This window comes from Lotus japonicus, chromosome 5 (genome assembly GCF_012489685.1).
Source record: "Lotus japonicus ecotype B-129 chromosome 5, LjGifu_v1.2".
NCBI lineage: Eukaryota > Viridiplantae > Streptophyta > Magnoliopsida > Fabales > Fabaceae > Lotus > Lotus japonicus.
The window spans coordinates 11,301,303-11,327,868 of NC_080045.1; the positions used below are offsets into that span (position 1 = coordinate 11,301,303).

Sequence of the window (26,566 nt, forward strand, 5' to 3'; positions counted from 1 at the left end):
GCCCGGGAGCATAAGGTTTGCACAATTCGCCTCCAAATCAATTAAAACCTCCCAAAATTGGAAGTGAACCTTGTAATTCAAAATAATTGTACAAGTCAAAAATTAAATTCAACTCTACACTTGTTTTTCGCATGACATGTTAATATGTTAATTGAAGATAGATGTTATAGGAGAAAGTGTTAAAGAAAATTTAATAAAACAATAATATGTTAACAAAATATTCTTTCGAATATTTTCTCTAACATATTTATGTGATTGGTTTATCTTTAAAAAAAGTGAACAATGTTTTAATAAAATAGAGAAATGAATTTAACTTTTAAAAAATTAAATTAAATCTATATCTATATATATATGTAAAGCACACTTGTGTTTTTGCATGCAATTAATGTATTAAACCATAAAAGCTCACATACTTTTATATTAAATACATTAAAAAATGAAAAATTTAATAAACTAAAAACTGAAAAAATTGTATTATAAAAACCTATTCAACTACTTATATTAAATAACAACATTCATAGACTTAAAATTGACTTGAGCTTTGCATTTGACAAATTTAAAAAATAAAAATAAAAAACAAAATAATATTTATTAATAAATAATTTAGATAATCTATCTATATATATTATATATATATGTAAAGCACACTTGTGTTTTTGCATGCAATTAATGTTTTAAACCATAAAAGCTTACAGACCTTTATATTAAATACATTAAAAAATGAAAAAATTAATAAACTAAAAACTGAAAAAAAATTGTATTATAAAAACCTATTCAACTACTTATATTAAATAACAACATTCATAGACTTAAAATTGACTTGAGCTTTGCATTTGACAAATTTAAAAAATTAAAATAATATTTATTAATAAATAATTTAGATAAAATACTTTTAAAATAAAAAAGTTTCTATCAATATATATCTATCTATATTGTACTTGGGGCTCTTATTTCCCAAAGTAATTATATATATATATATATTTGGTTTTTTCAAAAAAAAAAATATCAATCTATCTATATCTATATATATTAGTAAAGCTCACTTGAGCTAAGTATTAAGTACAAATACACATGAGAACCTACATACATTAGTAAAAAAAACTGGTGTTTTAATGAGATAGCTTAGTGAGTGAATGAACGGGTAGTGGAAACTTGTGCACTAATAATTTCAGTTTTAAACTTAATAAATATCAAATGTATAAGCAAAAGAGTAACATCCATGCCAAAAGTGTAACAGGCCACAAAGTTATATCTGCAAATGGTTTTAGCACAGTACCTTAAATTAAAATCAAATTTAATGTTAATTTTAAACTAATATCAATTTAGTCCAAGAAAAAAAAACTATTAACAATAAAGCATACTTCCGCCAAAATTAATCTTGATATGCAATGGTCTTAGTTTGCTGTCCAATTTTCTGCAAGAATATATATCTATTTTTCTTAAACTGGCAAACTCTTAGAATTCCTTAACATAGTAACTCCGAAGAAAAACTAACATTAAATTAAAAATAGTGGCATGATGGCAATACCAGTGTCAAAAACTGAATAAAATTGTTAATGTCAAGAGGCTATTCAACTATCTACATTAAATAAATAAAAAATGAAATGTATTATATTGAACCATGCATATATTATATCTCTATATAAACAAACCGGTGAAATCACTCACAAACTCAAATTATTCATATTTCTTAGACTTCAGCTGCTGGTGAGAAAAAATGACAATTGTCTCTAACTACTTCAACAAGTATGTCATTTTCAATTATTTTAGTTAATTTCAAAATTGTTTTTTTAAATTACTCATTCTTATTTCTTTATTGCAGGAGAAAGATCATCAACAACAACAAGAAACACACATTACTTAGTGATATATCCCTGTTGCATATGATTGGAAAATAAAAACAGTGAGTTTCACATATATGGTAATTAACTAAAGAATTCTTCTCATTCAATTGAAATCATACAAATATATCATCATTTCTATATTTATATGACACAAAACAGTAACAAAGTGTGAGTCACATAAATTTATATACTGCACTAGAAAGATAAGTGTAAAATGTAGTACTCACTATATTCTTGATAAGAAATAAGAATCTTTCACTCCTCAATATTGTCATATTATGGAAAAAAAATAGCAACTTAATCATTCAAAGGGAACAAATGACGTCTATCCTGGAATTAGATAGAATCTATTTTTATGTTCGTGAAAGTGATTTTAAAAGAATTCATATGCCACCAGCAATGGTAAACAACACATCAATCTTGATAAAAAAAAAATTAGCACAACTGATAACATCACTGCAATGACTAAATCAATATTAGAAAAAAAAATAGTAGACTACCACGTTCATTTCAATACTAATCTAATTAAGTAATTAAATTTCTTTTATATAAAAAAAAAGCTACTCTCATTTCAATCTCAATAGAAATCTACCTATTTTTTCTTCCGATGAAGCAAAAAAAAAAAAATCTACCTGTTTGATCATTTTTTCCCTTATTAGAGAAAGAAAGTGTGAGAATATCATAACTCAATTATATTTAATTATACATATATTCTAAATCTTCTTCTAAATAATAGCTTTCTTACCTTTCTACAAATTTAAATATTATAATTAAAAAATACAAATTAAAAACGAACCCGTGCAACGCACGGGTTTAATTTCTAGTATATATGTAAAGCACACTTGTGCTTTTTGCATGCAATAAATGCATTAAATCATAAAAGCTCACATACTTTTATATTAAATACATTAAAAAATATATAATTTAATAAATTAAAAACTGAAAAAATTTGTATTATAAAAAACTATTCAACTACTTATATTAAATAACAACATTCATATACTTAAAATTGACTTGAGCTTTGCATTTAACAAATTTAAAAAATCAAAATTAAAAAAAATATATTTATTAATAATTAATTTAGATAAAATACTTTTAAAATAAATATTTCTATATATATATAATATATATATACATATGTAAAGCAGACTTGAAAAAATAACATTAAACACATAAAAAATAGTAAATTTATTTTGAATTAAAAACATTAAATAAAAAAAATTGAAAACTAAAATAAAAACTGCATCAACTTTATTATTCATTATATTAATTATTAGTTGTTAAACTTTTCAATTTCTCATATTTAAAAGTAAATATTAAAATTTAAAACTTTTCAATTTCTCTTATTTAAAATGAAATATTTAAATTATTTAAATTTTAATTATTCATTACAATTTGAGGTCAATTTTTAAAAAATAATAATAATTGAAATTGACTACCTTACATTAACGACAATAATAGATTGTTAATAATAATTTGTTTATATTCTTTACATTATTGTTAATAATAATTATAAATCTTATTAGTTATTAATCATAAGTTGAGAAGTTTTAAAAAAATAAAAAATAAAACTTATTACTATTTATTACTTATAAAAAAATATTTATTAATAATTAATATCGAAAAAATAGTTGAAAATTTAAAAAAAAATGTCTCTGTAAGATATTATTATTACTATATCGAATGTGTATATTATTTGAAAAAAAAAATTAATATGATTTTTTATCTATTATATAGAAGTAAAAATAACTTGAGGAAGCATAACAGAGAAAAATAATTACAACAAAAGTTGAATAAATTTAAATTTACTAAATAATATTTTACAATACTAAAATTATGACTTATATAATTTTTAAGTTAAAATTATTTCAAGTTCAAAAAAAAGTTAAAATTATTTTATTGTTGATAAAAAGTATAAAAAAAAATATGTTATGACAACTTATATTAAAACCTTAGGCTTAATTGCATTTTTGGTCCCCCAACTATAGCATTCCTGCGAAAATCGTCCCTAAACTTTAAAATTAGCAAAAAAGTCCCTAACGTTTACACCCGGTGGCAAAATTGGTTTTCCGTCCAATTCCATCCAATATTTAACGAATTCTGGGATAAAAATTAAAAAAATAAGAAAATAAAACAAAAACCTAAAAATGATGAATGTTCATCTTCTTCAAACATCTTCATCACCATCTTCAACATAAAGCTGAAAAAATTCCAGAAAAAAAAATCAATCTCTTCAAACCCGACTACCTTCAAACACCTTACATAAAAAAAAACCATCAAACACCTTACATAAAAAAGCAAATCCTTTCCATTCTCCTTTCACTCAAAGAAATCAGAGTGCATTTTTAGGATTTGAGGTCAGATATGTGGGAATCTAGATCCAGCACCACCACCACCTTCTTCTTCGAAACCACTTCCTTCTTTCGCTAGAGCCATTTGCCACCAATTCCTCCTCTTCTTCAAAATCAAGATCTGGCAGTATCACCACCAAACGCGCCGCCGCCACCACCTCTGGGTTCGCAACGCCTCCTTTACGTGGATCTCCAGTCCACGAAGCGTCGCGCCATCACCACCTCTGTTGAAGCTCTTCAGTCACCGACCACCGCCGTCGCGTATCTACTCCTATGCCTTCTTCATCTCTACTCCAAACCAAACAAAAACAGGGAAAGAGTGTAGGATCGAGGGAGGAAGAGAGATGGAGATGGAGGATTCAAATAGGAGCGGCGGTGGTGCTTCGGTGACGATGAGGAGCGGCGGGGTGGTCTATGGCAGATTCAGATTTGGGTTCAATGGAGGTGGGTCAAAATTCCAAGTCAAAACCCCACCTCCTCTTCTTTGGTGCATGTCAAAACCCCACCTCTGAACAATATTTTTGAATTTTTGGATTTGGGTGAGGGAAAAGGAGTATTGACTTTTATTTTTGGAATTTTTTGTGGTTGAATTTAATATGGGTTTGTTGTTGGGAAGATTGTGAATTTGAGTTTGAGTTTTTGAATTTCTGGGTTTTTAATATGAAGATGATGAATGTTTCAGATACTAAATTTTTTAATTAATTTTTTGAGGGATATTCCGTTAAATATTGGATGGAATTGGACGGAAAACCAATTTTGCAACCGGGTATAAACGTTAGGGATGTTTTTTTGCTAATTTTAAAGTTTGGGGATGATTTTCGCAGGAAGGCCAAAGTTGGGGGACCAAAAGTGCAATTAAGCCAAAACCTTATTACTTGAAAAATAGAATAACATATGGGGACAATAATTGAGTATCAATGTTTACAACCGGATATATGATAAATCAGCACCTCTGCAGTTGAAACCACAATAATAAACCTAAAAATAGAGAACACAAATCAATAAAATATATTACAACCAAAGTTTTTAAAATTAATTTAATACTAATACAAAAGAAATTTAATTACACTGTAATAATTTTTATACTATATTAAAAAGAAATAGTGTACATAAACCCGTGCAACGCACGGGTATTATTTCTAGTGTTTTAATAAAATAGAGAAATGAATTTCACTTTTAAAAAATAAAATTAAATGTAGCAACTATTTAAAAGAGGGTGTAAAGTGAGTGTGGCAACTATTTCAGCTTCAGCTTTATCTATCCCCGTTGTATCTACCAAAAAAAAAGTCTATCCCCATTGTATATGTTAAGTATCAAAATATGAGGGGTTTATTTGGAAAAATAAGAGAATGTGAAATCTGGAAATCCCTTTAGGTATGTTTTAATGATATAATTTATAAAACATGTTTGTAGTATATTCTATACTTTCAAAGTTTCGTTGAAGAATAAAGATTGAAGTACACTCAAAGGGTGTAGATTACTAGAGAGAGATGAGAGGTGAGAGATAAGTGATAAGTGTGATATATGATGCGATGTGGCTGAAGAAAAAAAAGCTAAAGAAAAAAAAGTGTCTTAAGAAGTTTGCCCTATTCGGTGATCTACAAATCATTCATTGCTGTTTGTTGAAATATTTTCTAAATAGAGGCATGTGCTAACATAAAGAACCACATGTGGCTTAGTTGGTCAACCTGATGTTCAATTGTTCAAAGTCAACGTAATCTCACTCCACTATATTAGAAGATGGCAATTGAATTATGTTGGTTTGACATCTCATTTCCACTTCTATCTTAGGTAAAAGATAAGAGAGAAAAATGAGTGATATAATTTGTGGTGTAACAGGAAAGTTCATAAACAGATAAAAAGAAAAATGTGTGAAAATTAGATGTGATAAAAAGTGAAGTTTGTATATATGTATCATTACTCATTTGGCAATTACCCGAAGTAAGCATAAGTTATGAAGACTAGTATCAAGTGATAATATGTTTTTTTGTGCGATCAATATCAAGTGCTAATATGTTAGAAGATACTAATGTTAAGTACTAACGTTAAGCCCACACATTCATGATGGTTCGATAGCTTGGTGTCTTGGGTGGTCCGTTGTGGAAGAAAAGGATGACATCATTTGGGTTTGGGGTAGAATAATGAAGGATAGTTGGGTTGATTCATTGTTTGTGTTTGATGGCTTGGTGGATGGGCTGGTGATCTATTGTGGAAGAAGAGGATGATCATTTTGTTTAATTGGGGGGTAAAATTAATTAATAGGTTAAGTAAATTGTGATTAGATTACTAATAAAGTCTTGTGGAAAATGCAGAAAAATGTTTGAAATGCCATGTCATATCTCTTATACACGTGGACATGCCACATAAGTTATGACTAGATTTAAGAAAGTGGTTGGAACTCTGACAATGTGAGGATTAAAACCATGTTACTTCTCTAATTGTAGGGGTAGAATTGCAACTTTCTTCTAGTAAAGGATTAAAATAAATCTCACCTTTTGTTTTGTTTTGTAAGAGAAATGGCAGGTCAGAGATAAAATTCTTCAAACCTACCAGACACGACGCCAATGATATGATGAGGTGACTAGCAAAGGCTCACTCATAGATAAAAGCGTCAAAAGATCATTATGATGAGAGTTACCCACTAACTGAGATTTTACTGAATGCTTAGGGGTTCAAGCACTCAACTTATGAGGAGATGAAAATGAATATGTAACGAATGGCCAGTTATACCAACTAAAATTGAGTTTTTTTCAGAATCTCTATCATTAAACCAAAAAGTTACTGTATTTAACACTAGAAATATTCATTACAATCATACTATAATAATTAATAAGTGTAAAATTTAGGATAATTATATATTTCTCAATAAATGAAAAATAAACATCTCTTCCACGAATTATGTTAGAAGTCACACATTCGTATCCCCGTATGATAGCTCAAGTGGTAGGAGATGAGGACATATGAGTTGGGTAGGGGGAGGTCCAGGGACCGATTTCTGGCGGGTGCAATTTATATTTCCAATGTAAAAAAAAAGTCACATATTAGTTAGAGATATGTTCAAACAACTGCTAATAAAGAGTAGAACAACTCTCAGCTCTTGAGTTAGCTTTTGGAGTAAGTTAGATCTCCCTAATTCTAATATAGTATCAGAGCTGATCATAAATCCATTTGTTGTGGATATCTCTAATATTTAGGTAATCCGTTGATGTTCATTCCACGCTCGAGATGTCTAGCCTTGAGCTTAGAAGTGTATTAGAAATCTCACATTGGTTAGAGATATATTCAAACAAGTGTTTCTAAATGACATAACAAGTCTCAACACTTAAGCTATTTTAATAAATTTCGTGGAAGTTCCGGTTCGAGACAAAAACTGTAATTCGCTGGTTGGTGCGGTTCGTGGTGTGTTATCAGTTCTCACTGAGAATAGCCAAATGCAGTTTGTAGGGTCACCCTATCTTTAATTGAAGGACCACAGATTTAAATAGCAATCAATGTCTATTTATATCGATTTAATACGGAAGTTATTAGAAGAAAATATGATTTGACTTTACATGGATGGACATTTTTAGCTGGGAAAATTAATTGTTGGTTTTAATATCAATATTGAATTGAATAGCGTTGGCTAAAATTTAAGTTGGTTTTCAAATAAATACTATTGGTTTTTTTAATAGGTAAATGTTATTTTTCGTTTGATGAAGCACTCCCCAGACCTGCTCATCGCAATTGGCATGTTGTTGTGCGCTACATTTCTAGAGAGCAGAACACGGTGACGGACACGTTAGCTAAATTTGTAACTAGAACTAATTGCAATTGGTGGATGCCGCCTAGAAACGTGTTCTTGCTTAATTTTGTTTAATTTCCGTTCACTACCAGAAATTCGCTGTTTAGCGACGGATTTAGCGACCGAAATATTTCAGTCACAAATAGCGACCGATTTTGCGACGGAATTCATGCTATTTTGGTCATATTTCAAAATTGACTTATTAGCGACCGATTTAGCGACGGAATAATTAGCGACCGAAATTTCTGTCGCAAAAAAAGTAGAATAAAAATAATAAAGCAAAGTAGCGACTGTTATAGCGACGAGTTATTTAACGACTGACATATCTGTCGCTAGTAGCGACCGATTTTGCGACGGAATAATTAGCGACCGTTGTTTCCGTCGCTAAGAGTAGAGTAAAACTAACGAAGCAAAGTTGCGACTGTATCAACGACTGATTACTTAGCGACCGATATATCCGTCGCTATTAGCGACTGAGTTAGCGACGGATATAGTAGCGACTGAAATTTCCGTCGCTAATTCGGTCGCTAAGTTGCTTATAGTCACATAACCCTAATTTTATCAAAACTCATAATGTCAATCTAAATTCTATACCTCTGCTTCTAGACTCTCTCGCTCTCGCTCTCGCTCTCTTCTCTGCGCCGCGCAAGATGGTTCTTCAGTTGCACCTTGAAGTCCACCTTGAGTTGATGGGTTGAAGGATTTCCATTGTTAGGGTTCTTGCTTTCTTGGTATGACTTCAATTTGTTGCTCTCTTTACTCTCATGAATCTTTCCTCTGTGTTCCTTCCCTCTCTCTCTCTCACTCCCTTTCTTTTGCGTGGGAGGTGGTGGCGTGGGAGGTGTGATTCTTGCTGCTGTGCTTTTGTACAAATATTTCTTTGATGTCTTGGGTATTTATTTCATGTTATATGGTTTGTGAGTTGATTTTGTGGATAGTAAACCAGGTTGCACAATCTTTTAGGGGGAGTTTATTTTTTTTTGTTCCAGTAAGGGGTGTTCTACTTGGTTGGGTGTTTGTCTTGGCTGGGGGTTTCGTTGGCTATTTAAAAGTGTCCTCAATTGGGTTTGGATAATGGTTGTGGCTAAATGGTTTGTTTGGAAGCTTAGTGCTCTTTAGATTCTAGTTTAATGTATCTATGGATTTTTTTCCCTGGCTGTTCTTGGAAAACTAACCATTCAAATACATTAAAGAAGTGCTAGTTTTGTTCAAGGGATGGTGACTTAAGATTTGAAAGACTGAGCTTCATTAGTTTCTTGCAGGGATGAAAAATATTTGACCCAATATAGAGCAGTATTTGTTGTTAACTGCAAGATTAAGGATGACAAAGTTGTGAAGCAAAATATACCAAAATCAAGAAAAAGAAATAGAAGGACTGAAGGCAATGATGCACATTCGACTAACACTGAAACATTCAAGCAAGTCTGCTGCTATGTTTACTTGACAGAGGTAGGTGCCCTTGATGGAGATGAGGTTTATCATTTCTTCAATGTTCTCCCTAGTGAGTCCTGACTGATTCAGATGTATCTGCTCGGTCAAATTATTTGAGTCTATCATTGTGTTGGTGTCTGATTTTTACTATCTTGCAAAATATCAAGTCAGAACTAGTTGGCCTTAGCATCTATATGTCTTAGATCCAAGAGAACACAATTTATCCACTCTGAATATTCAGCAATCAGCATATATCAAAATGCATCATGTATTTCAGTTGATCCTGAGTAAACTTGCCACTTATAATAACCAATAGAATTTTTACATTGGTTTCTTTCTTTTAATAACCAGTAGACCTTCCTTCTTCCAGAGGTGTCTATCATAGAAATGGGAACTTCTTTTTTCGTACAACCATTCATGTAGCAACAACATTGGAGCAGAAACAACTTGATTCAGCCAAAGCCAAGCTAAAAAGTCTGAATTCCTCTTCATAGTTATATCATATATGCTAGAACTGAACTCTGGTGGTTTGGGAGTAATGCAGCATTTTCCAGTGCGTTAAGGGCAATGAATCAAGGTGACATGTTATGTCCTAGATACTCTGTATGTTATTATTAATGCATTCACACTAATGACATCATTCTAGGCTGCAAAATGAAAGTCTCATGCATATGTTGAGATTTGAGATACTTTACCAATATGAAATTTTCCTTTAATGATAAAAAAATAACCAGTAGACCTTTTTTCTTTTTTTCTTTGTGTGTGTGGGTTGTATGCTGGGAGGTGTGTGATGTCCTAACAACTACATGGGCTTCTTCTATCAAGTGTTTGAAACTAAACCCCACATCAGGCAATAAGAAATTCAGATTGCAGACATTCTTTCATTTTCTTGCTTTTTTGTAAGTTTGTAATATCTCATATTCTCATTGGTTCTAATACATAAAGTAAATATTTTAATAAGCACTAACATAGTGAATTTGGTTAAAAGGAAAAATAGGGAACCATGCATATAGTCTTCAATGATGGGATAAGGCTCATAGAGATAAGAAGAAGCCAAGGTGGCTTGGAGATCATGTATGGAATGGGCTATGTGAGCATTGGGAAACTCCGAAGTTCAAGGAGAAAAGTGTCAAAGCAAAGGCAAATCGGGCATCTGATCGTGAAGGATTTGGAGGGACCCTTCACATTGGTGGCTCTATCACAACATCTCAACATAGAGACAATTTGGTTAAGATTCTTCTCTTGTAGTGTATTCTCTTAATTTAGATATAAATGATATTGTCCTAATTTTTTGGTACTTGTTTTAGATGAAGAAAAATGGATTCAACCCTTCTCCACTAGACTTGTTTCGCTCTACACATCAACGCAAGGATGGTACATTTGTGGACAAGAAATCAGAGCATGTAGATGTATGATATGCTAAACTCTTCTTTAATTTAGTATACATGAATTGCATTGGACTAGTCTATAGGACAAATATTTATGGATTGTTTGGGCTCTTGTGACATTTTTAGTGTTTTTGTCTTTGTTTCTCATACAAGGTTGTGCTTGAAATTATGGTAAATGTAGGTTAGGTATTGTAAAAGAGAATTCATGGTTGATTTTATTGTAACTAATTCTTGCTAACAGGGTGCATATGTGCGTGAAATGGAAGATAGGACGCAAAGAGCATCTGAGCAAAATCTTCCTCCGCCAAATGAGCTAGATGTGTGGCGTGATGTGGCTGACATGAAAAAGGGTAGAATATATGGGTTGGGATTGGAGTCTACTGTTATCAATAAACAATATCATGGCTCATGAATGGGTAAGAAGATCAGAATTTGATCAATTGAGAAACACTATTATGGAGGAGACTCAAAGAATGGTAAAACAAATGATGGAAGAAAGGATGCAACAACCACCAATGCCAACCCCAAATCAAGAGGAGTTAGAAACTGATGAGTCAGAGAATGAGGAGGATCTTGGTACTTTTCCATGAAAACTTTGTCAAGCTTTGTTTCTATATTTAATGTAATAGACTATGTTTAATGTAATAGTAATCTACTAGACTAGTTTAAGTAGTTCATGGTATACTTTTTGTGATGATTCAGTGATGAATTTAGGTGGATATGTTAAGATTGTGTGTTTTGTGATGATTCAATGATGATTATGGTTATATTCAAATTTTTAACACTAAAAAAATCTGTCACAAAACTGATTATTTTTGTTAATTTTATATTTATTACCGTCACTGAACTCATCACTAACTTTTTAAATCTGTCGCTAATTCTGTCGCTATATTATAGTTGAAACCGTCGCTAATTTCGTCGCTAAATTCCGTCGCTAATGCAGTCGCTAAATTCCGTCACTAATGCAGTCGCTAAATTCCGTCGCTAATGCAGTCGCTAAATTCCGTCGCTAATTCAGTCGCTAAATTCCATCGCTACATCGGTTGCTACAAGTCCGTCGCTATATTGGTCGCTAAATAGGTCGCTAAATCGGTCGCAACATTTAGCGACGAGTGAAATACCAACCAACAAAAATCAGTCGCAAAATCGGTCGCTAAAGGTTTTAGCGACCGATTTAGCCCATTTAGCGACCGATTTGGTCCGTCGCTAAATGACTGTTTTCTGGTAGTGGTTTGTGAAAAAGAATATGATTTTGGTTCCTTTAAATATTTTAGTGTTTGGTTTTAATTTTGACAAGTTTTGTTCGATTTTAATTCTTAAATTCATGTAGTTTAGTTAGCCACATGGTTTTTATATTTTTTTACTGACTAAAATCGAATACAATTTTAATAGAAAATAAATCCAAATGTATTAATTTTTTAGATCTAGAAATATATTTAATCCCATAATTTTATTTATAAATTAAAGCCATTGTCTCATGTCAAAGTTTAAAATTAGGTTTAGCTTCTAGAAAAATAGAAGTTCACATGTCATAACCTGAATAAACTAAACTTCCTAAAATTTATGCTTAAAAAATAATTTTCTCTTATATTTTTTAAGTTTTAACATAAAAGTTCAAAGGCAGTCATGTTAGTAAGTATTTTAAACTTTGTTTCTCCCTCTCCTCAATCCTTTTGAAGGTCTGTTTGGTGGTCAAAATATAAACAGGATATGATGATTGAGAGTTAGATATAGGGGCATAATTAACTTTGAGACCAAAGAAAATATTTTCTAGAGGACGGAGAAAAAATAATTTCGGAGCTTTAATTGAATTGGACTCGGGAACCCCGATAATTGAAGTACATGCAAGGGAATCGCCACTGAAATTTCGTGAGGTATTGAGATTAGTTGGCGTTATGACGAGAGTTAGAAGATATTTGATAATTGGCAAACGAGTTTGAGTTGTTTTCGATGGGACACACGAGAAATCCATTCAGAGCTATCTCAATCTTCTTATAGCTAACGATTCAAATCCGAGGTTGTATGGAGGTTCTTAGTGGCACTATTGCATTCTCTTGAGTGATTGGCTTTGTTGTTGTATGGAGTGAGTTTTTGCCAGGGCTGTACGGATTGTTTTCTTTTGCCTACATAGGTTTATTTTGTCTTGGTTTTTTGGTAATCTGGTCTTTTTTTTTTCTAGCAGATCAACTGTGTTTGACTTTTCTCTTCAAGAAGCTTGCTCTTAGATATTGGTTAATATATTATTTTGCTCTAAAAAAATGAGTATGATAGACTCTTATCCTATCATGTGTTTGAAATGGACATGATAAGATTTGATATAAATATTAAAAATGTATCAACTTTTTTTTTGACGGAAAAAATGTATCAAATTACCCTTTGAATAATAATTACATTAGATAATATTTTAAAATTTTAATTCTTCAAAAAGTGACTATTCTATTAAAAAAAATTACATTTTTTTAAATGAGCCTATATTTTAAAATTAACTTAAATTAAATTCGATTTTATTAATTAGCTTATTTTAATTTTTTTGAAGGTAGCATATTTTAATTAAAACTATATACATAACCAATTGGTTTTAACTTAATAGTGGCAAGTGATAAATTAATTAAATTTAAAATTATTATTTTTTGATTTTTTCAAAAGTAATTTATATTTGTCAACACCCACTTTTGTAGAAAATAGAAAATTCAGGCATGAGCGCACTTATCACAGTAGATTACAATAACAAAAAACTCAAAAGCAAACTAAATAATACAGAAATAGAAAAACATAACACTAAAGATTCGAATAGTCAATTCAAAAAAACCCTTAAATTAAGAAAAATTCACCGTTAGACAAAAACCTCAATCTCCAATTCATGAACTGTGTCTAATCTACGTAGTTTCCACCACTCCTCACGTCAGCAACTGCATGGGTTGTATGAGAGCAGTTTCTCAAGCATTCCTTCTCACACTGTTCGAAGAAGTGTCTCTCGGAACTCGGGAGAGACTCTAATCCAAAGATTTCTTATATGAACCCAGCATGAAACGCAAAAATAAGAAAATGCTCAAGCTTTTATTAAGCTTTTATTTCTTGTATGTTGGAAGTTCTTCTTTTCTAATATATATTGATATTGATATTGATATTGATGATATTGATTTTAATAATTAATTGTTTAATTAGAAAGACTGAAAAATAATAAATTATATAAATGGAAAAGTATTAAAATATTAAAAATTAGAAATTAATTAAATATAATTTAAATAATAATAAAATTAGGTAATTAATTAGGAGATTTTCTTAATCAAAAAATATTTTCTACAAAAGTAATTGGGGAATTATTCTAAGGAATAATAAGAATATGCTATTTAATTTAGTAAATGAGGAATAAAATATAGGGTGAATCAAATGGAGGCTAGAGGAAAAACCCTAAGTAGACGGTTATAAATAGAGGAAGTTCTTGGTGGCAGAGACAAGTAGCAAAATCATCAAGCAGTGATAGAAAAGGTTTGATTTGTGCTTCAAGCATGTTATACTTCTTTTTCTTTAGTAGTTGAATATATAACATGATCAACCTTTCCCTTTCCTAGATTACATGATTACTTATACTTGGTATTGACAAATTACTTGTTCAATTCTCTTGTTGTCTTGAATTTATAAACCTGAAGAAAATTTATAAATTTCATGATGATGTGCCTACATGCTTGCAAGTTGATTTGAATGTATTTGTCCATTCTAATCTGATTTTGGTTGCGAGGTAAGAGATTGTTTGTTTGTCTTTCTTTTATGTCGTGAAAATTGCTAGTTTAAGGGAAGTTTAAACTGTTTCTGTTGGGCAAATAAAGAGTTTGATTTCAGTGTGTCAAATTGTAATATTACAAAGTTTGCTTTCCCTTTGCTTCTTCTTCTTCATCGTTTTCTTATTTTTTTCCAGAGGGTCCGTTTCTTTTTTTTCTTTCCAACGTGGGTTTTGGTTTTTTTGAAGAAAAAAAATCAGATCCTTATTTAAAACAATACAAATATACAATAATTAGCTACCGTACACACAATCATTCAATCACAACCCTCCATTTTGCTAACTCATAATTAATTTTAAATTTAATATTATTTAAAATAAGAAATAGAATGTTGTGATTAAATGACACACTGTCAGTGCATAGAAAATTAATCTCTTTAAAATAACGTATTAAATTTGTTAATGAATGACTTCTTTTATATAATATAAAAAACAATACAACTTAACATAATATCTCTTTCTATAAAATTAAGATATGTTATATGATTAAATCTTTTCAAATTAAAAGGCACAAACCAACTTAATATTTTCTTTTTTCCCTCAGAATTAAGTGGCCTTGAAGACCTCATTGCACATTGGGGATATGTAGGCACAAGCCTAAAAGCTTGTCGGGCTCAATTCATTAATAAATATTTTTCCTTTACTTATTAATAGATATTTTTGAAGTTATTAGAATTAGCACAATTAATCGGAGTAACTGTTTTTACGGACGTCGTGGGTCTTCCTCATATGTAAACGACTTTCGAATTCACTCTAATCGCAAACTAGTTTGAATTTATTTTAAGGGTTCCAATTTCCCTAAATAAATTGGTGGCGTCTCTATATTATTATTTTATATTATTTTCTGCCGTGACTGGTTGCGAAAATATTTAAATTAGTTTTTTTATATAAGTTGATAAATATTTTCAAATAATATAAATAATAGTATAAATTTATCCTATATTTAATATTTATTAAATAATATATACTACTAAATAATTATTTTATTTATAGTTATTATAATATAAATAACGACAATAATGTAATTTTTTTTTGAAAGAGACAATAATGTTAACTAAGTAGTGAGGTGACTCGGCCTCGCAAAACCATGGCTCTGTTTCGCTGAAGAGGGATTGTCCTGGAGCTGGAGTGGTGCCTCCATCTTGTTCGTGGAGGGATGTCGTAAGGGGAAAGGTAGGAGTGCAGCGGTGTGAGGTGGTCCAATCCTCGGCTGAAGAATGCTTGTTCCTATAGTCGTGGAGGTGCTGCGAGGAGGAGGCTAGAAGGATTCCAGATTTGTTGTTGTTCCCTGAACTTACCTCTGATTGGTGTTGTTGGGAGGTGGGGTGTGCTGGTGTGGAGGTCAATAGGCTCCCAACTGAGGCTTTGTTCCCTGAGTGTTGGATTGGGGAGCCTAGCTTGGAGGTGGATGCGTCATTGAGTGGCGTTGTCCTGGCTGATTTCAGAGTGGAGCCGTGCAATCAACCTTTGGAACGCGCTAATCTTGACAATCCTTTGGAACTGAGTGCTACTCCTGTGGAGGTTCTGGTTCAAGAGGGAGAAGACGATTGTGTCAGTGGAGTAGCTTTGAGGGCAGGTTTCAAGAGGCAGAGGCGGTTAGAAGTTAATTTGCTAGCGTCTGTAGATAATTCAACTTTAAATTCCCTCTATTTTCGGCTTCTTTTAGGGGGTGAGATGGCTCTTAAAATGCTTCTTAATGGAAATTTCAAATTGTGCTTGTCTTCTGGTTATCAATCAGAAGGTGTTTTGGGGAGATTGGAGTGATTTACCAGCTCTAAATGGGTCTTTTGTTGTGTCAAGGCCTACCTCTGATTCCTCTTCTTCTCTTAGACTCTATGCTCTACCTTCTACGTCTTAGGTGGGGATGTGTTTTCAAATTGTAGAGGTTTTTGTTGCTGCCAGCAGGTCCTCTTCGGGTGGGGATCTAGGAGGCCTAATGTTGTCATCAGACAATTGCTGCTGGGAACAAGAGAAGGTTGGGGTTGAGGTTGCTGTAGAGGTGGACGTGGGCGAATCTGTGGCTGATGCGGAGGCTGAGATCGGTTATGTGCCTTCTTTTTTAGAGGCTTCCCCTCCGAGGCCTCGTGGTCGTCCCAAGAAAAAGAAAGAGGTAAAGCGGGCTCTCCTGGATGTTTCTCGACGGCCTCGAGGGCGACAAAAAAAAACTGAAGGAGGATGTTGCCAAGGAAAGTTTGCAAGCGTTACCTTGTGGTGGTGTAGGGGAAGACGTTCGGGATGCATGGCTGTTAGGGAAAGAGCTGATGGTTTTGCCAGTGGAGCTTTCCGAACCTTATAGCATGATGAATAGAGCTTAGAGTGTTGTTTTGATGGGGAAGCGTTCGGGTATGGTTTTTGATTGCTCAGACGATGTTGCCACCTATCAAATTGCTGCCTAGATCAATGCGCGTAGATGTTCTTAGGGCTTTTTTGGTAGTTTTGTGGGTTTTATTAAGCTTTGGGTTTCTTTCTTGATCTTTTGGGTGGCTGTCTACAGGTTTGGGGTTTTCTGTTTGTTTAACTGAGATGGAATGAGTGCTTTTTTTGTGGTCTTTTGCATCCTCTTGAGGCGGATTATACATCTCTGACTTTTTCCTCATTAATTCTAATAATTTTTGCTTTCGAAAAAAAAGGCTTAATTCCAATTTAGGTCCCTGATGTTTCACAAATGTGCGGTCTGCACCCCCTGTGTTTAAAACGTGCGGTCAAGGTCCCTCATCTATCTAAAACGTGATAACGATGCCCTTCCATTAACTTCCGCTAGGTTCCGTCTGTTGACCAAACGGAAATGCTGACGTGTCACTTATTTAATTCATGAAATATAGGCTACTAATTTGTGACGGCAATAATCCATCACAAAAACCCTTCAGCCAACACCTCACTCTCACTCTCACTCTCCCTCTCCCTCTCGTGTTTTTCTCCTCTCCCTCACACATCATCTTCTTCATTTTTCTTTACCCTTTCCTCTGCAACCCAACACACCATGGCAGCACCCTTCTCCTCTATTCATCACCCTCATCATACTACTCTCCTTCCTTCCTTGGCTGAACCACCACCTCCACGCACGCGAACAACAACCGTTGGCCACAACCATGAAGCTCTGCCCCTGCAAATGGTCCAACGACCACCACTTGTCAATCGCGTGCTCCTCCCCCTGTCCCAGCGAACACCCGCGCTCCAACACCACCTCCCGATTCGAAGAAAATCGACACAAAACAGAGGATATGAAACCTTACCACCGCCACCTTCTCGTCCCGATTCCGGCGTCGTCTGACCTCCAATGGCAAAATCAACACCACGGTTAGACTCCCCTTGAAGCCAGCTTCAAAACCCCTCAACCAATTTGATGATCGACCGCCATCACTCCGGCCACCGCCACCGACGTCTTCTCCGGCGAGCATCGTTCTTAAAATCAAGGGCAGGTTATGGGTGGTTGCGGCTCAGTTTGCTTATGGGTGGTTGCGGCTCAGTTTGCTGGGGTGGGGTTGTGGGGAAAAAAAGAGAGGAAGAAGTTCTCTGAGGGTGGGGTGAGGGTGAGGTTGTTGGGTGGTGGAAGTCTCTCCGGCGAGCTCAACGACGAGGCGAGAGGACCAATACGGGTGTGGTTCAACGGCGGTGGAAGCCAAAACAGAAAAGAGGATTTCATGGTGTCTCGACATTGGGGTTTGCAGGTCGTTGAGTTTGGCTGGGATGGAGGTGAGTTCTTAGGGCTGTTCAAAGGTTGAAGGAAGGTAGTGATTTGGAGACCGAGGGAAAGGGGATGGCTTTGACTAATTTGGAGGAGGTCACGAAACTTTCTCATCAGAAAGAAAATTATACATTTTATACCAGGAAGTAATTTTAGTTTGTCAAAAATATCATCTAAAGTGGTCTCATTTTTCATCTGCCTAGAAGATGTTGATGCGGCTGCTATTGAATCAACTGAGGAATCTTGAGGCCATGTCTCCCCTTGCTTGTGAGATGGTGATGAATTTGTCATAATTACATCAGCTTCACCATCAGTAGCAGATTTCTTTAAAGGGGGTTGCTCTTCCAATTAATCATGGCTTGCCTTGCGTTTAAGAGTTGAAGAGGTAAGGACTCTAGCATTGGTCTTCCAGACAGCTTGAGGGAGAGGAGATGGTAATGTAGGGAACATCTTCAGTCGATCATATATACACTGACCTTCAACACGCAGCAACCTTGAGCACTTTTCTCTGTTTATCATGGGAAATTATATCTTCATCTTATTCATTCTAATCCTTGAGTGTATAGGATTTGGAATGTAAAAGTGGGTTTTCTTATTGATTCTATGGGTTTTATTTTTTTAGGAGTACAAAAAATGGTTCAATCAGCGTGAAGATTGGTTTTTTATGAGGCAAAATGCAAGATTTCTCAACCTCCTCCAGGATTTGCAGACGAAAGGATGAAGAGTTTTCTAAGGTGAAAATGAGTGTGAAAAAATGGGTTGCGGTGATGGTGATGTGGTGCAGGGGCTGGTGGTTCTAGATTTTGTGTTAAAAGAAGTTGTGTTTCTGGAATTTTGTTGAAGGAGTTTGTGTTTCTGGATTTTATTTTTGATTCCACGTTTGTGTTTCTGTATTGTGTTGAGGGAGGTTGTATTTTTGGATCTGGTTGGAAGAGGCCTGTGTTTGTGACAGATTATTTCCGTCACTAATTTGCTTTTTTAGAATTAATGAATTTAGTCAACGAGTTCCGCTTAGTCAACTGATGGAACTTAACGGAAGGGTCTGAATAGATCGTTCTAGAATCATGAGGGACCTTGACCGCACATTTTAAACACAGGGGGTGCAGATTGCACATTTATGAAACATCAGGGACCCAAACTGGAATTAAGCCAAAAAAAAACTAAGTAGTGAGGTATAATGAAAATTTTATTTTTTATATGAGTAAATTCAATATTTTCACCACTTATAAATTAGTTTATTTTTAATTAAATTTATGAGTAATTAAATAAATTCATCTTAACAATAATAACTAGTAATTGATAAATAATAAAATTAGTATATTACTAAAATTAACATTGATTATATTTATCAATTAATATTAATCTTAATATTATTATAAAATATAAACATGAAAATAATTTAATTTGATTTATGGTACTAAAAAAGAATAGAAAATAGGATGATAATTAAATTTAGAGAATGATAATTATTTGTCAACTAATTAGTGAGAATTGTAATAGGTTAAAATATGATGTGTAGTTGAGAGATGTAAAATTTAATGAGGATGTAAATAGAAGAAAATGAAAGAAAATACTTTAGATTTATAAAACAATAATAATTTAAAAAAAAAAACGCAAAAGTTAATTTTAGAACAGAATGAGTGATAAACTAAAGTGTGATAGTTCAGGTCCTACCCTTTGCCACCATACCAATTTGACTATATAAAATATTATCCTAAAAAAAACATTTAAAAGAGGGTAAAAGAATACAATAAATGAATAATGCTAACATTCCCAAAATCGCCAGTACAGTACCTTGAAAATTGTTTCAGATTGAGCTGCTTCGCGTTGGGTCCACATGGTCACACATATACAGCAACCATAAATGTTTTGGTTGAGATTAAGTAACACGGTGATACCGGTGACCAATTCTCTCATAATAAGTGTTCAAAATGACTGGTTATAAAATATGCTTAATTTTCATAATCATCATAATCTCATGGTTAAGAAATAAAGTGTGAGACAATACTTATACCTTATTATTTGCACTCGTTACTTTGATGGTGTGAACGAATAGAATTTTGCTACATTCAAATATTTTTTTTGCTTAATTGCACTTTTGGTCCCTGATGTTTGACCTTTGTGCAATTTTGATCTCTTTATTTTAATTGCGCGATTTTAGTCCCCTTTGTTCCAATTTGTGACAATTGGGTCTTGCCGTTAGCCTTCCATCTAATTGCTAACGGCAGTTGCTATTTTCACCTCCTCTTTTGCTATATGTACCACCTAAACTAAATTAAAAAAATTATTATTATTCTTTTATTTTATTTTTATATTTGTATCTACAATGTAAAATATAAAATAAAACACCTTCTTCCTAAATCCCTTTATTCTCCTCCCACTCATCTTCTTTTTCTCTCCTCCACCCAGATCCACCAAACCAAAACCGCTGCCAGCCACCGGCGCCTACAACGCACCGCAAACCCCGACCCGATTTATTATCTCCCTCACCCTCATCCACCCAACCCGACTCCAAGAGCATGAGAGAGGGAGAGAGGATCCCCCGATTTGGAAGACGAGGATTACCACCACCACCCGCATTAGCAGCAACAGTGGGAGGAAGCGGTGAAGCAGGTGCAGGGGATAAAAAAGTGAACGCGATTTGAGCGACTTAGGGTTTGGTGAATTTGGGAAATAGTGGAACATGGGGATTTGTAGGAGTTTAGCCCAGATCTGGGTTTGGGTGAGTTGGGGAAATGGAAAAGGTGAATAGGAAGAAAAACAATATGATTAGGTTACCTTGTAGTTGTTGTTGGTCATGGGATGATGAAGGGAGGTTGAGGTCAGGTTCGCGAGCAGGAGGGCGACGCTTGAGGCGGGGGAGGAAGGGGACCGGAGAGAAGGTGGCGATTTGATGATGAGTGGCGATTTGATGATGAACTCTCTCTCTCTCTCTCTGAAACAAAGATGATGATGATGAAATTGAAATGGTTACTTTGAATCTGTCATCAACCATGCACACTGAGATTTGACGGAAAATTACACTTAAAACATGTGTTTGAACTGGGTTTGTTCAAGGTTCCAGATCTGGGTTTGTTGATGATGATGGATGAATACATGAATTGATGATGTAGATGATGATGTTGGGAGATGATGTTGTTTAGAGATGACGATGATGAATCATTTAGGTTTTTTTTTTTTAATTACTGAAAATATTTTTATTATTTAAAATAGTAAAATCCAAGTCATCTGTATGTGTAAGCTAACGGCGTCACGGATTTAACTGAGATTTGACGGAAAACCCCAATTGTCACAAATTGGAACAAAGGGGACTAAAATCGCGCAATTAAAATAAAGGGGATCAAAATTGCACAAAGGTCAAACATCAGGGACCAAAAATGCACCAGAGACCACAAATTGGAACAAAGGGGAGTGCATCAGGGACCTATTTTTTTCTACTCTTTTTCTCTTTGACCTCTCTGTATATCTCCATTACATTACTTATCATATCTCTCATTTCATTTTCTATCTTGTAAAGGTTTTGGAAGTGTGAGCAAATAATTATTGTGACTAACATGTAACATGGGAAATAGTTGAGTAGTTTGGTCGTTGAGGGCATTAAGAGCACCTCACCGGTATGAATTGAATGCCCCCAATTTTAAAGGAAATTGACAACCAGCAACCTCCCAAACCTCATACTTATATAGACTCACACTTTTCTTCATGTCCATATTATTGGCCCCATGTTGTACCTTCTCCCTGTGCCTCTCAATCTCATCCCTACATTTTATCTCATTATTATTAACTAACTTATATATATATATATATATATATATATCATAACTCATTGTAACATCTTAGATAGTGCCTTTCTTTGAGAGCTTAAAAAGGAAACAAAACCCTTCAAGTTTGTTTCAGTTTCAAAGACAAACAAATTCAGTTATCATTGATTTCTGTGCCATTCTTCTTCATCAGTATGGTAGGTATCTTCTCGTTGGTTACAGGGATGGCGGGACCAAGTGGATTCGGATCCGCCACAACTGCAGAACAGGTTTCTGAAGGAATTGATGCCAGCAACCTCACTGCAATTATCACAGGTCAGGTTTTATTCTTTTAACTCTGTTTTGTGGGCCAGGTGTTTGTAAGAATGCCCGGATAAATTGCTCTCGTAATTCTGATCGTAATTCCGACCAGAGAGCAGTGAAGTTTAAATGTTTTGCCAACAATGCGATTCCTAAGAATGAAATTTTTTATCTAAGGGTTCAAACAACTACTTTAAATGTAACGAGCGAAACCAACCGGCAATCATTGGATTTGGTGTTGTATTTCTGGCTCTTATACATGGACTGAGAATCTTAGGATTTTACTACTTTCATGTCTGTTTTCTTTTAGCCCTTTATGTTAACGTCTGAGAAATCTTTGTTTTCCGTACTTTCCCTGGTTTTTTGTTGTCAGTATCTGTTTTGTGACAGTGAACTTTTGGCATTATCATTAACATTCAATGGTGGTTTTCTTAGCATGGAAGAAATTCTTGTGTCTCTAATCTATTCCTTCCTAATTAAGAACTGATAAATTTAGTTTCAAAGAAAAAAGAACAGATCAATTTGTTTTCTTAATCTTTAAGTACTAAGAAAGGAGACAGGGTCAATTGTACATCTTGCTTGTTAATTTGAAACCGTTGTGTTGAAAGTGGTCCCCAAAAAATTGACTTTTATTTGGCTATGAGCAGAATCAGCCATATTTCTAGTTCTGTTTATATTTCTAGTTCAAACATTCGGTTTATCTGGCTATGCACCGACAATGTAAAGTTTTTTTTACACCATTAACTAATCAGATTGTAAGGATGTGCGACGTCAATTAATGAAATCAAATAAAAAAACATATTTTCTCACATCTTTGAAATCTGATTGGTTGATTGTGTAAAAGAAAATTTACACCGTCGGTCGATAAAAATTAAACTCTAAATTTATTTAGATGGTCAAACTATTTCAAGCTCTAACTTTAGATCTTCAGTTTTTAATACCATATCTCAATGGATTTAAAACCTGGTTAAAATTCATTTTAAGTCTCGGAAATCTTTTTCCAAAAATTTCTTGAACATTTTTTGTTTTTTATTTTGGTGACCCCTTGTATTATTATTTTTTGTGTGTATTTTTACTTGATGTCTGGAATAATTTTCATAGTTCTTTATTGACTGAATGTGATAAAAAGAGAGCCAACATCCTCCTACTAAGAATTCTGTAGTATGGTAAAATTCTGATAGAAGGTTGGTCACATTAAAGTAGACCTTAACCCAAACTAACTTTAGCTGCAACATCAGTATTTGAATATGTTAACTCTAGAGAGTTTTTTTATCTAATCACCAATGCAGAAGATCCTCAATTCTGCATGACGATCAAGCTTTTCAGCTCTTTTTTTATTCTTTGTTACCTAGCATGTTTGGATCATCTTATCTTTCTTTATAATCAATTCTGACACTGACAAACTACTCACGCTTATCCCTAAAATTGATTTTGTCTTTAGAATCAATTGTTTTTAAAACATGCACTGAGATCTGTACCTAAGGCATGACTATCATATAGCTTGGGCTGAAATGAATCTAATATTATTCTGCTCCACCAAACACTGAAAAACAAATATGCAGGGGGAGCAAGTGGTATTGGCTTGGAAACAGCTCGAGTCCTGGCTCTTCGAAAGGTCCATGTTATTATTGCTGCGAGAAACATGAATTCTGCAAAGGAAGCTAAACAACTCATACTCCAGGACAACGAGTCTGCTCGAGTGGACATAATGAAGCTTGACCTTTGCTCACTGAAATCTGTGAGATCATTTGTGGAAAACTTCATCGCTCTTGGCCTTCCTCTCAACATCTTAATGTTGTTTCTTTAACCTTCTCTCTCATTCTGCTTCTTTGTTTGATTTTATATTGAGTAGGTCATGTTCCGAATTCGGACTAATACCATCAATTTGCCTTTGGTTTCAGAAACAATGCTGGAGTCATGTTCTGCCCCTTCCAGCTATCAGAAGATGGGATCGAGATGCAGTTCGCAACAAATCATCTTGGTAGTTTCTCGGAAACCATTCTCCTGCACATCATTATTAACTTACCACTTCGGTTTGGTTTACCTTGTTAAAAAGTAGAAAACAGTAAAGTAACACATTCTGAGACAATTTTTTATTGAAGTAGCAAGTTAACAAAAAATGTTTTATTTTCCCCTTTTCATACTTGCTAACCGTAAACCAAATGTGCTTTGATCGGTTGTATTAACTTTTTTCCTTTCCTTCACTTCTCAGGTCATTTTCTTTTGACAAACCTTCTACTTGATAAGATGAAGCAAACCGCAAAAGCCACTGGAATTGAGGGCAGGATCATAAATCTGTCATCAATTGCTCACACCTACACTTATGAAGAGGGCGTTAGGTTTGATGACATCAATGATCAAATTGGGTATGTATGTTTACACTTCAACTCCACCTTACTGCTTCATGGCTATGATGTTGATGTAGATAGCTACAACTTTACAACAACAAAAAATTACAAATATTGCTATAAATTTTCAGTTACTCTGACAAGAAGGCTTATGGACAGTCCAAGTTAGCCAACTTATTACACGCAAATGAGCTTTCTCGTCGCTTGCAGGTGAACCTCCTAATGCTTCTATGTACATGTTTGGATACATGGTAGAAAACCATGGTGAAAACAGAATCATGGTGGACAAAAATAACTTCCATTAGCTTTTGTAACTGTCCACCATGATTTAGAGAAACAATATCAAATGACGCATAAATTAGAATTTATGAATTAATTTGATAGACATATAGCCATAAATTACAACATAGTATAAATTATTTGAGGAACATTTAATTTGAGCATGTATTTAATGAACTTCTGGGTTCTTTGTTGTTTACAGGAAGAGGGTGTCAACATCACAGCCAATTCAGTCCACCCTGGAGTGATAATGACTCCTCTTATGAGACACTCTTCATTTCTTATGAGTATGTGAATTGTCCTCTTCTTTACTTATGAGTTTGTGAATTGTCCTCCAACACGTACAGATTTATTATAACAATAAAGAGTAGACAAAAACAGTTAAATGTTCTTTTTCTCATTACTTATGACAATATTGACATGTCAAACAGATTTTCTGAAGATGTTCACCTTTTACATATGGAAGAATGTCCCACAGGTATTCTATTATAGTATTATCTCATTTCCTCCTTCTAGCAAGAATTCCAATACAGATGAAAAAATGTTACATTTGAGAGTGCTCCAAATATAGAGTCACTAATAGTTTGTTATTTGAATTTTCACAAATACAGGGAGCTGCCACAACATGCTATGCTGCTCTGCACCCTAGCTTGAAAGGTGTAACCGGGAAGTACTTTCTGGATTGTAATGAGTTTGAACCAAGCGCGCTCGCGTCAAATGAACTCTTAGGAAAGAAACTCTGGGATTTTAGCAACAAGTTGATCAACCAAGTTTCAAAGGAATGAATAAATAGTCGTTTTCAACGCTTGTCCTGGCCATCAATGTATCAAAGCTTGTTATTCTCAAGATACCCCACTACAAATCTACAATTACCGTCATAATTTCTATGATTGCAGCTATACATCGTTTGTGTTTTATACACGTAACATAAAATAGAGGTCTTCTTTTATGAGTCAAACTGTTTCTTTTGTGGATCAGAGGACATGAATGTCGAGCATAATCTAATGTTAAAAGATAAAAATAAAAAGGCAGCAAGTATGTGTTCTTCTCAACGGATGCTGCTGACTAGTGGATCCTGATGATAATGTAAGAAACATTGTGTTCTTCTTTTAATATATAAATGATTTTTTAACTGCTGAATAAACAGGTTGAGGTAGTTCAATCTGGTTTTGATTAGTTCAAAATGATCAAACTATCAATTTAGTTATGAGATGAGTAATGATAGGTGAACATACATATTTGGGTGACACACTTCCGACACACACATTTTTTTTTAGCAATGATTTTTAACCGTCGCAACGCTAATGTGCATGTTGGAACAAATCCGCAGGTCTGCCCATTGTTTGCAAAAGAAATGCATGTCACTTTTGACCTCCCATATTTCAAAGGCAAAACTAAACACAAGGACAATGGTGTGTTTCTATAAAAAGTGCAGTTCTACTGTTCTAGTACAAGCCAATCCATGAAATTAAATAGTTCCTTTCTAAACACAGTATATGTACAAAACGTGAACACTAGTGTGTATTAGTTGGGTTTACAAAACCATGAGATCATAAAAAGAAGGAAAAAGATTTGGAGTGCATTCTTGATCAATATTAATTTGCACAGAAATTTAATTTA

The 26,566-nt window shown here is 33.7% G+C and overlaps 1 protein-coding gene and 1 long non-coding RNA gene across 2 annotated transcripts; both read left to right on the plus strand.

Moving 5' to 3' along the window:
• Positions 1–8,543: 8,543 nt before the first annotated feature.
• On the plus strand, positions 8,544–9,985 carry LOC130720715 (uncharacterized). The gene is made up of 3 exons (XR_009013223.1): positions 8,544–8,707; positions 9,239–9,425; positions 9,778–9,985. It is a non-coding gene; the product is annotated as an uncharacterized LOC130720715 (long non-coding RNA).
• A 12,081-nt stretch (positions 9,986–22,066) lies between these two features.
• On the plus strand, positions 22,067–26,078 carry LOC130718537 (short-chain dehydrogenase TIC 32 B, chloroplastic-like). The gene is made up of 8 exons (XM_057569138.1): positions 22,067–22,334; positions 23,882–24,113; positions 24,221–24,300; positions 24,532–24,685; positions 24,799–24,877; positions 25,149–25,233; positions 25,378–25,424; positions 25,558–26,078. Exons 1-8 carry the CDS (start codon positions 22,214–22,216, stop codon positions 25,729–25,731), a joined length of 972 nt encoding a protein of 323 aa, XP_057425121.1. The 5' UTR covers positions 22,067–22,213; the 3' UTR covers positions 25,732–26,078.
• The last annotated feature ends 488 nt before the right edge of the window (positions 26,079–26,566 follow it).